Source organism: Anser cygnoides, chromosome 32 (assembly GCF_040182565.1).
Source record: "Anser cygnoides isolate HZ-2024a breed goose chromosome 32, Taihu_goose_T2T_genome, whole genome shotgun sequence".
Lineage (NCBI taxonomy): Eukaryota > Metazoa > Chordata > Aves > Anseriformes > Anatidae > Anser > Anser cygnoides.
Genome location: NC_089904.1, coordinates 278629 through 295143, shown reverse-complemented (window position 1 = coordinate 295143; position 16515 = coordinate 278629). Strand labels below are relative to the sequence as shown.

The 16515-nt window shown below is 51.6% G+C and overlaps 1 protein-coding gene and 1 long non-coding RNA gene across 3 annotated transcripts in view; one reads left to right on the top strand and one right to left on the bottom strand.

Moving 5' to 3' along the window:
- The window catches only part of LOC106048706 (uncharacterized), a 38437-nt gene that overhangs the window by 15491 nt on the left and 6431 nt on the right, over positions 1-16515 (top strand). For both annotated transcript variants that reach the window (XR_007160088.2, XR_007160089.2), the window contains one exon: positions 1496-1598. This is a non-coding gene — a long non-coding RNA (uncharacterized lncRNA). The remainder of the gene's footprint in view (positions 1-1495; positions 1599-16515) is intronic.
- LOC106048679 (keratin, type II cytoskeletal 4-like) lies at positions 1766-9088 on the bottom strand. The gene is made up of 9 exons (XM_048054684.2): positions 8537-9088; positions 7172-7386; positions 5976-6036; positions 5556-5651; positions 4674-4838; positions 4107-4232; positions 3473-3693; positions 2969-2997; positions 1766-2860 (listed from the first exon to the last, which is right to left on the bottom strand). Exons 1-9 carry the CDS (start codon positions 9086-9088, stop codon positions 2466-2468), a joined length of 1860 nt encoding a protein of 619 aa, XP_047910641.1. The 3' UTR covers positions 1766-2465.

Genomic DNA, 16515 nt, shown 5'->3' with positions numbered 1-16515 from the left:
ACATCTGTCCATTTGGATCAGCTCTGCGAGTCTCCACCAAACAGCAGAGGTGCACGTCCCAAATGACACCAAGCGGGATTTAGCCCCAACCACCCCCAAAACGTCCTCAATCTGGACTGCTGGCGTTTTTTTTTCTCCAAAACAACCTGTTCTACTTGAATGTCTCCAGGCAGGTGGCAAAAATCATGAGTTTTGCAATTCTGGGAGGTTGAGAAGGGCAGGGACGATTAAAGGTATTCTCCCAGAAATGCAAGAGCTGCTGGGCCACTTTGGTACCCTGGGGAGCCATCTGGTTATTGGTGTGCACTCACTGTTTTGCAGGGAGGTGATCAGATTAAGTTATGAGCTGTTAGGGCACCAGCAGCTTCTTGGTGGGTGTTTCAGCTTGTTATTTACATACAAATGAGATGAGGTCCGAGTCATATATAATGAGAGAGAAAAGCTGAAGATAACCGTTTCGGAAGACATCCTTGTTAGGTGGGTGGGTTTTGCCTTCTCGGCAAGGGATGATCTATTTGGATTTCACCACCCACCAACCCAGACAGTGCTGCTAAGCCATGTTGTTTGTTAAAACATAGTTAGCAATCTGCTCCAAGGTGACCACACCCCATAAAGCTTTGTGCTTTCTGTCCGAAAAGTCCTGCAGATGCAGGGAGCCCAAACCCACCACGAGAGCAGCAGGGGTGGATGCTCAGCTGGTAGGAACCGGCGGTGGGTGCATCCCCTTCGTGCTGGCATGGGCAGGCTGAGCCCAGCAGGATGGCTGAGCTCCTCCATCAGGGAGCGAGACGTGGTCGGATGGGGCAGACGAGCTGTGAGTCAGCTGCGAAGTCTAGGAAGCGGAGCGGGAAGTCGGGAAATAAATTGCAACACCCACTCCTCAGTCCATGTTTCAGGGGGTAAATTAACCTGCCCACACCCTGCACTGCTTCGAGACTGGGAGAGGAGAGACAGATTTCTCCAAAGGGCAATTCAGAGCGAAGATGTCTCAGAGGCTTTTGGTGGTGCCCGGGTGAGCTGTGGGAGGGAAGCAGCCGTCGGGGACGGATGGTTTTCTTGGTATGCAGCTGTGCATCCAGCTGTGGTGAGAGCCACCACAGTGAACCCTTTTCAGCCGTGATGCGGAGACCTTCCTGTGGGTCCCCACACCTTGGAAACTGTGGACCCTCATGCAGAAGAAGGGTGGGGCAACCTGACCTCACCTAAGGGTGGGCGAGGGCTCTACCCTCCTTGGTGTCAGTGGGTGACACCTGTCTACAGCCCATGGCCCTGATGTTTGTGTAGGCTTGGGTGTTTGCGAGAAGGTGGGTGTTCGAGGAGAGAGGGCCTGGTGCTGTATTTTGGAAAGGCAGAGTTTTGTTTCATTTGAAAATTAACCTACTCTTGCGAGAGGGTTTTTTGTTTTGGTTTGGTTTGGTTTTTTTTGCTTCCATCTGAGCTCGTTCTCACTGATTGCTTTAAATGAGGGCCTGGCTGCTTTTTGTTCTGCCTCCAGAGATCCCAAGGGAGCTGCACATCCCATGAGAGGTTACATTCCCTGGTTAATGCTGAGCTTCCAGACTTCCCTGTGACCACGCTCGTCTCTGGATGGAATAAAGGTATGCAAAAGTGCATCAGGAAGGAGAGCAGACAAACTCTCTGAAAACTTTGTTAAAGCTCCATGTCTTGTGAGCTACAATCCCCACCCATGCGGAGGTTCATGTTTGAGAAAACATCCCTGCTTTTATAAGGGCAGGGAGGGAAATAAAACCCATGAAGCAGAGCATGAATTATGCATGTAGTTTATTGAAGGTACAGCTGAAAGTTTGGAGTAAGCGAAGGATAATCAACTGTTCACTTACACATTAAAAGCGTTAAATCCGTCTATCTAGTACACACACAGGAAAAACAACGCATGCATTTAACTACAGAAATATAAGGTGCTCGTCGGTGTGTAATTAAAATCTGCTCTACCAAACCTGGTGTAGCAACTTGGACCAATTTACATAACCATTACCAACCCTCTCGTAAACAGGAAAAATTGGATTTTCTGGTGTCATTAAAGAAGCTAAAATAATAGCTGCAGCTCCATCTCGGACAATTTAAGATGTGGCTTCTCTTTCTGAAATCAGGATGACCAAATTTTTAATCCTTTTGCAATAGCTGAGTTAGGGAAAGAAAATCCCTGTGGAAAAGGGGTCGAGCAGAGAAGAGCCAGGACGATGCAAGCAGACAGCTCTAGCCCGTCTGAAATGAAAATCTCACCTGGCTGAGGCCTCGGGGGGTCGGTTCCCCCCCGGAGGACCGTGAAAGAGAAGGTGGGTTGTGATCATGCAAACCGTTTTCGGCAGAGCTACCAACCTAATTGCGTGTGTGTGGGCAGCGTGCGGTTGTGTGCTTCAGCTGTCAGGAGGAAGGGGAATACTGTTTTATTGCAGAAATGCTGATTATTTTAAAATGCGCTGCGGCGTCGCCCTTCCGGACCTCTACCGGGTTGTTCTGACCACGCGCACGGCTGTGCTGTACCTGCTCCCGGCGCCGCACACCCCCGGGCCGGGGATGATGACGGCTCCCGGGCTGCACTGCTCCACGCCGGCACACACCACGTTCCCCAGGTTGGCCACGCCGGGAGCGCACTGCACCCCCTCGGCACCGGTGATCACCTCCCGCCCCACGCAGCTGACCGCGCTCCTGGCCCCGAAGCCGCCCCCCACCCGAGGGAGACAGTCCACGCTGCGGGTGCTAAAGCCGGCGTTGCTGACGCCGAAGGAGGAGACCACCCCCAAGCCCGCGCCGGCTCCTCCCGTCTTGACGGCGCATTTGCCTCCGATTCCAGATAGGGATCGGCACTCCCCGACCGTGCCACCGCCGCTGACCACGGCTGCGAGAGAAAAACAGGTCCCGCGTCACTCCCGGAGCAGCTCAAGCCCGGCTCGTAAGGAAATTTACAAGCTTAGAGGGGAAGGCAGGGGATGCTTTGTTGGCTTACCTACGCTCACCGGGTTGCCAGTGCATATCCTGTCAGAAAAGAAATATCTCAAAGATGTGCCTAGGGAAATGCTCCCCAAACACATGAGCAAATGGAGATGCCACCCAGTTATTGCTTTCTTAGAAACCCTGCAAGTCTTTCAGCTTTTCTGTGCACCCAGGTGTCCCTATTGCCCACTGAACGACTGTGGGGTTGGACCCCTAAATCCTGTGGATGTCTGAATATCCCATCCCTATCCATTTGTCCTGCAAAAGGGGGATCCGAATGGCATGCCTGGTGTGCTGTGATCCAGCTGCCTTGGGAGGATTAGGAGGGAGCAATGCTCCCCTCTGCACCCATGGGGAGAGAAAAGGGATTCTGTTCCTCCCTGCACTCATGGGGAGAGAAAAAGGACGTTGTTCTGCTCTGCACCCATGGGGAGCCGCAGCCACCCAGCATTTCTCATTCCTCCCCTGCTGGGTTTCGCCAGGTATTGCTGCAAGCTGCAGCTGAGGAGGCGCCTACCTGCTCTCTTCTCCTTCCAGCAGCGTCCTGTAAGTGGCAATCTCAATGTCCAGGGCCAGCTTGACGTTCAGCAGCTCCTGGTAGTCCCTCAGCAAGCATGCCATCTTGTCCTTGGCCTGCTGCAGTGCAGTCTGCAGGTCGATCAGCTTCTGCCGGGCGTCCTTGAGGGCACAGTCACCCCGCTGCTCAGCGTCGCAGATGGCTGTCTGCAGCGCTGCGATCTGTGAACAGTGACAGATGAGAGGGTGCTCGGCTGTGACATGGAGAGCATCTCCACAGGGTTGCACATTGATCCCCCTTGTTTCTCAGTTAGGAACTGCCAGAGAGACTAGATTTTGGCTGGACCCCTGCTATGGCCAAGCTCTTTGCGATGACAGGGAAGGGATGTGTTGGCTGCACCCCGTAGGAAGCATGCAGCCAACATCATTTCTGCTGTAGCCAAGATAAGTGGCTTCTGCTAGGTGGAAATAAATCTGCCTCCTTGCCTACCTTCAGCCTCGAGATGAGAAGCTACAAATGCAAACTCTGGCGGGGGCAGAGGGTTCTGTGCAGCCTTTCAGGCTAGGAGCTGGTGAGGACGAAGCCCTTTGATGCACACCTCGCCTCCCATGCAGCGTTCAGCCCTTTGTCCTACCTGTTTCTTCACGTTATCCGACTCGCACTGCAGCTTCTGGATCATCCTGTTCAGCTCAGCTATCTCGCTCTGGTTGTTTCTCAGGTCGTCACAGAACTTGCCACGGCTGCTGTGGAGCTCCTCCAGCTATTGTGCGGGAAGACGGTGATGTTAAGCACCCAAATCGCCCCTTCCAGGGAAGATGGGGATGCTCCGGAGCTGCACCAACGCTGGTGCTCCAGGGAAGCACCCAGATATGACCTCAGCCTGGACAAGGCGACAGCCTCGTGTGGGCCCTGAGCACTTGCCCTTTGGGAAGGGGATGGTGTTCCTGACGGGTGTGCACAGAGGAGAGCTCTCTGAAGCAGCATCATGATCTGCTAGGTTCTGTTTTGATGGAGAATTTGTAAAACACATTTTTTAGGTGGTTTGGGGGGTTTTCTTTTGGCATGATTCTCTTGAGCAAACTAGAGTGCGCGCACACTGTGGGGTGGGTTTAAGTTGGTTCACGGAGGACAGAAACGGTCCTTGGGGTTTTGTTGGCCAGGGGATTTCATTGTCGTCTGTGCCGGTGGTGTGGATACTCACTCTGGTTTGGTAGAAAGCCTCCACTTCAGCCTTGCTCTTCTGGGCAATCTCCTCATAGCAGCACTCAACACTTTTGATGATGCCCTCCATGTCCAGGTCACGGCTGTTGTCCATTTGCACGATGACCGAGGTGTCACACAGCTGGCAATCCAGCTGAGCTCTCTCCTGCAAGATCCATCACAGGTCAGTGACCCAGCAAAGGGTGGGGGGGGTCTGGAGAGAAAATGTATGGCTGGGGAAGGTTGTCCCATGAATACCCAGCTGGGGCATGGGGTCCTCCAGACGGCTGGCTGGTTTCCAGCAAGAGCTGGCAGCTGGGACCTGTTGTTGGCACAATATGGGATTGCTGCATGTAATTCCCCAAGGAGAGTGGGGAGCCCTGGTGGAGCAACTCGCTTGGATGCAGCCCAGTGTTGCCAGCTGCGTCAGCAGTTCTGTGGGCTGTGCATCCCTCCAGGTGAGTGCTTTGGGCACTGCAGACTCCCGGGAAGTGTTTGGTTAGAAAAGGTGGAAAGCAAACACGGTGTCCCCTGTGTGTTCTGTTAGGAATGTTTTAGACAAAAGCGTTACTTTCGCCAATATATTTTGACTTAAGAAGCTAAAAAAGTTAATGCTAAAAATATCTGTGTTTTCAAGAGTGAGATGTTTCCATGGCTCCAGGCATGGTTTGGATGAGAATTTTAGGGGCTTTTTTCATGCAAAAGTCCTCCCTTTGCAGTCAGGAGACCACCAAATCCACCCTGTGCCTGCCCAAAGCGTATGTAACAGCATTGCTACCAAACACATAAAGAGATATAGATTTTTTGGATGCACCTGTAGGATTTTCAGAAAAGACACCTTTCCCTGTGTTGAGTCTGCTGCAGCAAATGAGCGTGCTCTTACCTCAGCGTAGATGCACTTCAGGAACTCCAGCTGCTGCCTCAGGAGACCCACCCTCACCTCCAGCTCCTCCTTGGTCAGGTAGAGACAGTCCACGTCCTGGAGAGACACCGCGGATTTGGTGAAAAGAGGTGAAGGAAAAACAGCTGTGGCAAAGCCCCTTTTCTCTGTTAGATTTGGAGAAGCCTCCCCACGGCCAGCCCCTGAGGCTGCCTGGCTTTGTTTTATGTGTGCTTACAACCTGGCAGGGTTCTTCAGGTGACCCAGGGGGATCGCCTCAATTTTGGGGCTACACAGCGAGGGTTCAGGCAGTGCCATGGTGCCGTAGCTTTCCATTTCACTCCTTGGCCCCACACCCGGGTTCTGCATACACACCAGCCACCCTCAGCTGAGCTCGCTGGTGTTGTCCATAGCACAGCTCACCTTCTTCAGCACCACAAATTCGTTCTCCGCAGCCGTGCGCTTGTTGATCTCATCTTCATATCTGCAGGAGGAAAGGAGAGGGGTGGGCTGCTGAGTCCCGGTGGTCCCATCCCCACCACTGAAGCAGCCAGCACAGAGCATGGGAAGCATGACTGAAACCAGGGCCTCTCCCTATTTGCTTTGTACCTCCTATTAGAGTTTTGCTTTGTTGTTATTTTTTTTCCTCTGTGCTGAGCTTTATTCAGCAGTTTTAAATAGCCCACGCCAGCAGTATCGGTGGCTGGTGTGAGATGGCAGTAAATCAGGCCAAACCACTAGAAATGCCAAACCATGTACCAAGCTGAAGGCTTGCTTTGCTGCTTCTAGCCCTGCTGCTGCGTGTGTGGTTTTTTGGAAGCATCCAGGACTCTGCTCTGAGCTTTATGGGGAGACTGTGGCCAAAATGCCCCAAGGGAGGTCAGGAGCTTGAGCAACCTGTGAAACTCCTAGGTGCCATGAAAAGGAAAGCCGGTGTGTAATGACCAAGTAATTGGGACCTGGAAGAACTTTCACAAGATGAGTCTGACCTCCTTGGTGGTGTCTCAGTGAGAGAAAACGTCTGAGACACTTGTCTGTAAGGTCTTTGGAGAAGACTACTCTTATATGCTTGTTGTGCATCACCAGCCACTGTACGTCCTGGTTCACAGCTTAGTGTAGCACACAGGGAACTATTAAGGAACATCTGGATCTTAGATTAAAAAAAACAATTCCCACATTTCCTCTGGGAAGAGGGAATGAACCCCAGTGGAGACGATGTGGATAAAGTGTGGAGTGAAGACAAATGGGCTGAGGGATCTGTGGGAATGGATGGCACCAGAGGCAGGAGATTTGAGGGAGCCACAGATGATGTGGGAGATTTGATACAGTAAACACAGGGGCGTGCAGGAGTGCTAGGGAGAGGAAAAGAGGTTCCCTGTCCCTCACCCTAAGGAAATACTGCAGGGGGGGCTCTCCCAGTGCATCACCTGCACCTGAGATGCAGCAGTGGGACCCCAGCACAGAATCCAGCCCAGTGCTGGTGTGCCCTGCCCTGCTCCCTCCCTGTACTCCAGTTTTTGAGCTGTCTGCTGCTGCTGCTGCATTGGCTTCACGCTCCAAAAGTCTGCTCCAGTCCAGCCAACACCCCCGCCTCCATCTTCTCTCTGCATGCTACTTACTTGCACTTGTACTCTTGCACCAGGTCCCTCAGGCACCGCTCCTCGTTTTCCAGCCTCTCTCGCTCCCCCAGCACACACTCCAGCTGCTTCCTCAGGTTGCAGATGAAATTCTCGAAAACAGGCTCCAGGTTTCTCCTGGAGGCCGGCAGGACGTACTGCTGCAGCAGCTCCCACTTGGTGGTCAGCACTTTGTTCTGCTGCTCCAGCAGCCGGACCTGGGGAAGGAAGAGATGCAAGAGTCATCCACCCCTCTCGTCCTGGGCAAAGGCACTTCAGGTCCCTCCACTTCCAGGAGGAAAAAATAAAAATAGAAATGCCAAAGGTTAAGCGCTGATTTCTCAGCAGCCTGAGTGAGAAGAGCATCTTCTCCCAGTTAAGCCCGGTGCCACCCAGGACTCCTGAGGCTGAACGACATCCGTGCATTCGCTCTGTGTTGAGCCCGATCATCTCTGACCAAAGCAAGCTTCAGCCAAACTCTGCCTCCTCCCTGTGACAACTGGCTGGAGGAGGATCATCTGCCTCCTCTGATGGGCTGATTACAGTAATGAGTCTTTCCTGGTGCTAAAAGCACCATCCAGGAGCTCATTTGAATGTATCTGATTTAAGCTCTAACCACGGATACTTATCATGCCTTTCACTTCTAGATTAAAGAGCTCTCTAGTACTTGGGAACCTTTATGTATCATGAATAAGTCATTTTCAATGGGAGGAAGTAGGGTGGCTCCTCTTACATGGGCTTGGTTGTTTCAGCTGCAGAACAGCTCACAAAGAAAATCAAGATCAGATGGAGCAAAGGTTCCTCTGCTCTTTGAAAAATCATTTTCTATAATGCATCTCTAAACAGCAATGAAAAACCCTTAGGCTTAGCTAAGGTAACAACGAGAAATTACATTTGTTTAGGAAATCACCAAACTCTTTCGCCCACAGAGTGGAGGGACAGAAAAAATAAAGTTGTTCATCTCATTTTACCAAAATATCTATCTTTCTACTTCTGTGAGATGAAGTGAACTGTAAAAAAATAAAAGTCCCCTGGAGTTTATAGAAGTAGGATAGGAACTGAAGATGACACGTCCTAGAAGCACAGCATCATATTGGCTGGAAACAACCTTCAAGACCATTTCAGCGTCTCCGTCCCTCCTCTCCCAGGCTTTGGCTTACTGTTGGAGCTGCTACTGCTCTAGCTATTTAGCAGGCTGGTGACCACCGGGAGGTCAGATACCGCTGCGGTTGCCTTGGGGCAAGGCTTACATCCAAGCAGTCTCCACATCGGGAGCGTGGTCTACCAGAGCCATTGCAAGACACGGGGGCGCCGGGCGAAGCAGCCGCTGGCTTGTCCCTAGAGACAGCCCAGAGAGCGGGGGCTCACCTTGTCGATGAAGCAGGCGAACTGGTTGTTGAGGTTCTTGATCTGCTCTTTCTCGTGGGTCCGCACTTGGCACTCCTCAGGGTCGACCCCCACACAGAGGGGCTTGAGGAGCTCCGGGTGGATGCTGACGCCCCGAATCCCCTCTGAGCGGCCTCCGCCGAGGCCGATGCTGATGCCGCCACCGTAGCCTCCGATCGCCACGCCGTCCCCAAGGCCTCTGAAGCTGCCCAGGCCCCCGTAGCCTCCGCAGTTACCAAACCCCACGACCGTGCCCACGCCAAAGCGGCCTCCGCCGTAAGCCACGCCGCAACGTCCCACGCCGGCGCCGCCATAGACCCCGCTGCGGCAGCTGCCGCCGAAGGAAATCCTTTGCCCTCTCCCCAGGTCGCAGACGCTCCGGCTGCTGAAGCCACCGATCCCGCACCGCCGTCCTGCCGGCTGGCAGACGGAGGCCGAGCTGCTGTTGGCCCTGCCGAGGCCGCAGACAGCGGAGGCGGAGGAGAAGCCCCGTCTGCCCAGGAGGGAGCTGGAGGTGTAGCACTGCCGACTCATGGCGGCCGGGGAGCGGACACAGCGACGCAGCGGAGCGAGAGAGGAGCAGAGGGTGCAGGAAGGAGCTCTCCTTTGGCTTCTCTGAGGCATGGCCCGTCTCCTTATATACATTTCAGGAGGTGCCTGAGATGCAAAAATTTAATTTATCCACTGGGTTTGGTCTGCCTGGCAGCAAGGAATGGCTTCCAACATTTTAAACCCACAGCAAACACTTCTATCTCATATGAAATAATGTGGAAATTAAAATAAACTGCTTTGCTTGCAAGCTTCAGTTTCAGGACTTATATTTTACTTAATTAATCTGCTTCCTTATTGTGTAATTATAGTTTAGCAAAATAATTCAAGGAGTTTTTATTCATGGCTTGTTTACGGTTCGGTTTCACCACAGCGTTTAATTATGTTTCGGGACCTCCTGCAAAATGTCGCGGCGATGCCGCCTCTTCCAGGGTCTCTCGCCAGCTCAGGGCAGGCTCTTGAGCAACGGCGGGGAGCAGGAAGGCGGATCTGTCCCAGCGCGGCGCTGACGCTGTTGGGAGCGTTCGTGTAAGCATTTGTTTCTTCCTGCCGTGGGTATGGCTGTAGCTCTCGCAGACGACTTGGTTGAAGCCCCGTGTGCTGGCAACCAAATAAGAGGAGCGGAGCCGCGTGGGGCTGGCGGTGGCCATACCGGTGGAGCACGCGCGGGATGGTGCCGAGGCTGAATTCGGGGGGGGATGCTCCAGGGAATGGGGTTCATGAAGTCGGGGCACTGGTCCAGCTGGGCTGGGATGTGCCCCTTAGAATACATGGAACAGAAATGCAGCATTTCTGGGAAATGCTTCGCTGCAGAGTGTTTATTGCCGAATTATGTGCGTAGGGAAGGGGATAATTTTGTTTAGTATCTGGGTGTGATGTGAGTGGCGTGCACGGCGAATTCACGCAAGCGATAGCTGGAGATGCAACAAAGAAGTGAAGCGAAGTGTTACAAACAGGTTAAGAAATGTTAGCCGGAGTGAACTTTTTTCCTCTTATTCCTGTGACACACCTATTCGACGTTAAATTATTCTAGTAATATCTGTTAATGAGAAGGAACCATACCTTCTTAATTAAAATTCTTTAAAAGATTTTTGAATTTGCTTGGAAACAAATAAAGTGCTTTTTTTTTGCCTTAACAAAGGGGTCTAATCACAGAATCACAAGTGATTGCATAGCTTGCCTTCAGAAGGTTTTGCATCTTTGCTAGGACAAAGTTATCTGGTTCTGGGAGGATTCCTAGGCAATGGTATTGGAAACTTGAAACGGATTTTCTTGAATGAAAAATAACACAAAAGCAATAGGTTGGTTTTATAATATTTGTAGGGTCTCCCCGGGTAAAGGTCTTCCTATTTATTTACAGGTCTTGGAGGTGTTGAAATGAACTATAAAATACCATATGAACTTTTAATCGTGTACTAGTTCCGTCATTGCTGTATTGGTCTGAGTATACTAGGATTCAAGTCTTGCAATGAGATGTAATTTCATTCATGAGATTGAATGAGTTGGAGAAAGCAGATGAGCTTTTTGGGCACTGCAGTCTTCATGTCATTCAGCCCAAGGTAATCCAAGCACCTGAACCTCTTGCTAGTAAGTGAAAAGGGGAATTATTTCATAAACATATTTTGTGCTGGAGTTTTGGTGAAAGCATTGTGGAGGGAACTGGGTGTGTGGTCTGAAGCCAAACCTGGAGCACTGCCTGGAAACAGGGCACCCGTGGCTGGGCTAAAGCATCACTTGGCCATAGGTAGGTCTATGCAAAGTGACCTTAGGTGGGCATAACCATGGGCAAGCTGCAAAATAGGCAGAAGTCGGGCCATCAAGCCCCTGGTACAAGGGGTTTGCGTCTTGCATGCCCCGAACGCTGGCTGGGTGATGCTGCAGCGGGGCAGAGGTGGGGCATTGGGGTGCTGACGGAGGTACTGGGGTGCCGCCACTGCTTGGAGCTCTCCATCCAGCAGGAGTGCAGAGGGAGGCTCCGGCTTCTTTGCACAGCAAGAAAGACGGGGCCCTTAATCCCGGAGGGCAGCGACTTGCCAGTTTTTCCAGCTGTGAGAAACTTGGATCCGGTTCGGATCCTCCGCAGGGCGCATTGTGCTGCATGGAGATGTGCACGCTGTTTGAGAGCTATGGACCCTCGGTGCTCCCGGTCTTGTTGGAAAGCAGGGAAAATGCCGCTCGTGGGACAACCATCCACCTTCCTCCCCCAGCTGCCAGCCCTGAGATCCTTCCCTGCACACGAGGAGCTGCCAGGCTGCTTCCCCACGGATGGAAAGCACCAAACCTGCGCTCCAACCCTCAGCTCCTCCTCGCACCCTAAGAAGTGGCTGCTTCCAGGTGCCCAGCCTTGCACATCAGAGAGAGACGGTTCGGGGCAGTGCTTGTGGTTTGCAGCTGCTGAGCTTTCACAAAGCTGCTGCGCAGTCACATGGTGGAAGCCCTGAGCACCGGTTACATAAACTTCAAAGGAGGAAGCGCTCTGATGTGATTTGGTCTTCTGAAGAGCAGGATTGCAATCGCCTTCATTCCATCGGCCACACACACGCACAAGCACTAGCTGAAATCGGATGCAAATGCTGTCTTCGCAGAGACTTTTTTTTTCCCCCTCGTCTGCATGCTTTGTCCTGGCTGAGTGTGGGTCTGGTGACATTGGAGGGGCTGCAGGGAGGGACTAACCCGCCTAAACAAAAAAAGATGCATGTAAAGATACAAGGCAGAGACGAAACTGCAGTTTTCAGGCTGATGGGATTCAGCAAGGCTTTAAAGCAGCATCTTACACCTAAATTTACACAGGGGAAACCCCTGAGGTCCTCGGCCCTAAACATGCCTTGAACTGTGGTGGCTTCCATAACACTGAAGGCTTTGAGATTTACATGTACCCAGCATTAGGATAAATTAGTTCTGTTTAAGTGCCTTGCTAAAATGGGATCTGTTAAGCCATCCGTGTGGGTAAGGAGAGCCTAAGGGGTTTTCCAACCTCCTGGTGTGATTCCAGCTGTAACGACCCAGCCATCCAAGCTTGCTTTACACCAGTGAGAAAACAAATTTTTTAAGACCCTTTCCTGATAAAATGGGGCTGGCAGGGCTGGGCCATGCTCTCAGTGTTGTCAGCTGGTGCCCTCCCTCCCTGCCTTCAAGCTGGGCAGTTTTTGTGGCTCCCTGCGAAAGGGACATTGAAGTCACCATTAAGGTGGCTAATGAGGCCCCTGGGACATCTCCCTCTGGTTTCATGGGTCCAGTCCTCCGAAGATGGCTGTTCCCATTCACTTAACTGCAGCTCGATTCTGCTCCCACATCAAAGCAGGCAGTGGATTTGTGGGGACCCGGGTAGAGGCAATGGTCTGAGCATCTTCCATCGCCACCGGGCATCGGAGCAATCCTCCTGACCTTGCTCTGCAACAGCTATTTGCCCTCAGCCTGGCTTTTCCCTGGCCATTGCATAGCATTTTTGCTGCAAAAAGATGGACAAGGTAATTCCGGAGATACTTTGCAGGCCAATGGTGGTCATTGTCCATGTGCACCATCTTTATTTGCCATGCTGCCAAATAGAAACTTTCCAAAACCTTTACCTTCCTTCTGCAGCCTTTCTGCTGGAAAGAGGACATGAGCGGTGATAAACACCTGTGTCACTGGTGTTGCTCGGAAGATGCTGGGGTCTTGTGGCAGCAAGCAAAGCAAAAGAGAGCATTGCTCCCAAGGGTGATGTCTGACCCCATGGAGAGCAACCTGCTGGGCAGAGCAGGTCGTTGGTTCGGGCCAACTTCAGCATGTGCTGGGCAAGTTTTTGTTTACGTGGTGGGAAACCTGGGCACAGGACGCAGTTGTCAGACACGGCTTGTGTGACTTCTGGGTGTTTGCTGGAAATGTTGCAGCAGCGACTCAACAGCCAGCCAGCAGCAGCACACAGCAGCCTGTATGGATTTTGAAAATCTCCGTTTTGATGGTGCTACCGGGTGACCTAAGCTGAGAAACTCTCCTTCATAGTTCTTATTTACCATTTAATTTTGTAAGAGACAAATAGGTTTTGTACCAAACACCACGGGTGTCCACCCTCTTCCTTTGTAACTTTCCTCTTTTGCATAGGAATTCGTGAGGCCCTTTTGCATCATCTAACCAACCTTGTGCTAACACTCAGGGCCCGGTGGATCATTAGGACTCTGAGTAATGGGGTGGAATTGGTATGGCAGGGTCATGATGAAAGCGCACCAGCCAGGAGTAGCATTGGGAATTGCCCCTGCAGAGGGAGAGCAACCGCATGCCAAGAGCAGGGCGTGAGTTTGGCACCAAAAGTGTTCTTCTGGGGAAAGGTGGGCCTTCCTGGTGAAAACCAGCTGTGCTGGGGTTGGAAATGCTGCCCTGCTGTGTCATGGGACAGTTGTCTCTTCTACGATACCAACTTTTCTAACTAGAAAGCATGTTCCTTCACGCACGGAGCCAACCAGGGACTCCAGAGATGCCCTCCAGCAGCTGAGTGAAAGGGGAGGGTGTGGGAGGAGGGAAATCCAGCCATGGAATTTCAACTAGTTCCCATCAATAGCTCTGTAAATCTGTGTGCGCACATAGACTATAATGACCATAGAAGGTAGCTGTTCAGTGTGTGTGGTTAATGTAGTAGAGTTAATTTTGCAAACTTACAGACAGGTTTCTTCAGAAAAATGAAATACAGCCGATACAGAAACATTGCGTGCAGCTTACTGGCAGCACGGCAGAAAAGACAAGGCTTTTATCAGCAGTGCGATCTCTGTGTGCTGTGTCGAATCAGGAGGCATCGCTCTACAGGGAGGGACATGGAGCATGTTCAGCAGAGAGCAAACCCCCTCGATGGCCTGGTAAGAATGATGTGGCTGGTGAGATAACGTGGAAGAAGCAACACGCTTTTGGCATGGGAGACCTCTTACCTGAACTCACAAGTCACCGAGCTGGAGCTAGAGGCATGGACTCCATGAATAGTCAATGAGAGAGCTTGGTATTATCAAGCAAAAGATTGTTTTCTAAAGTCACCAGCACAAAAACTTGGAGTCACGCTTTTCAGGGCCACAGGGGCATGATCCGGGAGCAGAGGTTGTGTTCCTGCGTGGCTGCCAGCCTCAGCAGAATAAAAGGAGAAATATGAACCAGGAGGAACAACAATGCTGTGTTTACAAGCACCCAGCTATTCATAAAGCCTTCCAGATGGACACTCAGATTAAGGAGATTACAGAAGGTATAGTTTCTAGAAGATGTACCTATTATCTTAATGAATGGTTAGAGTCACTTTTGTGATTCATTTTGCCACCAGCATGCAAAAAACTCACAATGTGTCATTCCAGAGATGGTGGCTGGGTGCATAAGCTCTGTATTATGGTTGTCTCCACTGGGCTAAGCATGATAAAGAGAAGTATTTGTCCTAGAGGAATCCGCAGCCAGCTTCTATTCATCACTGCCCTAGTGCTCAGCATCACCTGCTCCAGGAGTACCTGAAGCTGCAGCACTCTGCCCCGCAGAGCAGCCAGCTGCAGCATTGGACACCACAGCCTTCATTTCCCCACTGAGCAGCCTACGGGCTCATAACCTCCATTTCCAGAGATGAGCGCTCTGAATTGCTAGCAAACCACACATCCAGGGAGATAAAGACAAGCAACGGTAGTGATTATCGCTCTGGACTGGCAATCCCTTCCTGCCAAAGCTGAGCTCGCAGCTACGTCCTCGGTGAGCCAGGTCACCGTGCCTTCAGAGAGGCAAAGCCATGCTTTGATTCAGTCTGCTTCTGGGATGGGTTCCTAAACCTCTTCACTGAAATCTCCTGCTCTAGGAAGCAGTTTCTTCCACGTGTCCATACTGAGTTGGAAATCCAGCTGGGCATCTGTCACCGACCACTGCCCTGCACTTGGGAACCTGCACTGCAAGAAAACCCAGCATTAAGTAACTGGAAAAGAAAGCTAGAAAAAGCAGAGAAAAATGGAAAAGAGCAAGCCTTGCTGTGAATCACGTTTTATTTGGCTGTGCCAAAGGGACACCCTGGCCATTCTCTGTTGGAGGATAAAAGGAAACACATTATTAAGGTGAACCTGCTGCTTTCAGAAGAAGCTGCATGGAGTGGGACCTGAGAAGTTCAGGTTGCATTTCACAGCCAGGCTGACTCTGTGCCCCACAATACTGCATGAATCAGGCACCCAGGCTCCTCCTGAGCTCAGTGGGGTTACACACACTGAGGAAGATTCATTTGGGGAACTCCAGTGTAATTTCTTGAAGCCACGTCCATGCATTGGTGTGTTGCCTTGTTATCCTCTTTGTTCTTGTTATTATGTGGTTGCTTTTTCTCCTTGAATATCCTATGGGGTAATCCACCTGCTGGGCGCTGTGTGTGATACCAGGGAGTGTTTAGCACCTGTCTCTCTTGTTCTCCATCCAGAAATGGCTTGCGTGTGGAAATCTCAATGACCAGAAGCTAGCTTGGTGCTCAGGACATCCCAGTAATTGCACACCTGGCCTCCCAGCTCCTCCTTGGCTTCCTGCAGAGAGCAGTTGGTGTTTCTCCCCTGGGCAGTTTTGCAAGCACTGTCACCATGCTGCTCAGCATCGCAAATACCTGTCTGCAGACAGGCCACCTGGCAGAGGATGGACGGGTGGCTCAACTTTCCCTCTAATTACTGAGCGTGACAACTGTGGCTTCCTTGTCCTCATTTCAATTATGGATTGACAAACACCAGAGGCGGACTGTCCCCAAAACGTCATCCCCCTTCCCAGTGGCTTTCTTTCAAGTTATTCCAAGAGTATATGATAAAGAGAAGCAGTTGCTTATGAGATGGCTACTGGGTTTGGCATAATTGCCTGTTGCTCTGCTGAGCTTCAGCACCTCCTTCCCACCCGCGCCCTTCATCACTGCCACCAGCCGAGCGCTGCAGGGCACTGCATGGGCTCGTCTCCAGCGCCGGAGGTCTCGGGTGCTGAGTGGTCAGGCCCTGTTCCTCAGGTACGCCGAGTCCCCTTGCCTTCACCCCAGAGCTGAAAAAGCACCCTTGAATGCAAAATATTTCCATGCTTTACCCTTCCACCTATCTGCTGTCTTTGCATTTTCAACCTGTCACTGCCCAGGAATAATAGCAGTGCTAATTTGTCTTCTGCTGTGCAAAATAGCTCATTTCAAGAAATCTGGCAGGATTTAAGGACCTATCCAAGGTCGACATCTGGGCTCCTCCAGCGCTGTCAGTCATGCTTGTGTGCTGATATTTGGTAGCTGGTGTGTCCTTCGTGCATGGTGCAAAGCCCTTTGTCCGCTCTGCTCTGAGCCCTGCTCAGTGCTGGCGTTTCTGATGGTGCCCATCTCCCATCACTTGTCCATTTCCACAGTGATGGAGGTGTTGTGAAGCTTGTGCCCAAAGGTTTGCAAAAAGTTGCAGTCCGGAGCAATTGCCCCTTATTTGCATCACTTTTGG

Coding starts and splice junctions, on each gene's coding strand:
- LOC106048679 (XM_048054684.2), bottom strand. CDS start 9,088: ATGAGTCGGCAGTGCTACACCTCCAGCTCCCTCCTGGGCAGACGGGGC. Junction 5,652..5,975: donor AATTTGTGGTGCTGAAGAAG/GTGAGCTGTGCT, acceptor GTGTCTCTCCAG/GACGTGGACTGTCTCTACCT. Junction 4,233..4,673: donor AGGCTTTCTACCAAACCAGA/GTGAGTATCCAC, acceptor CCCGCACAATAG/CTGGAGGAGCTCCACAGCAG.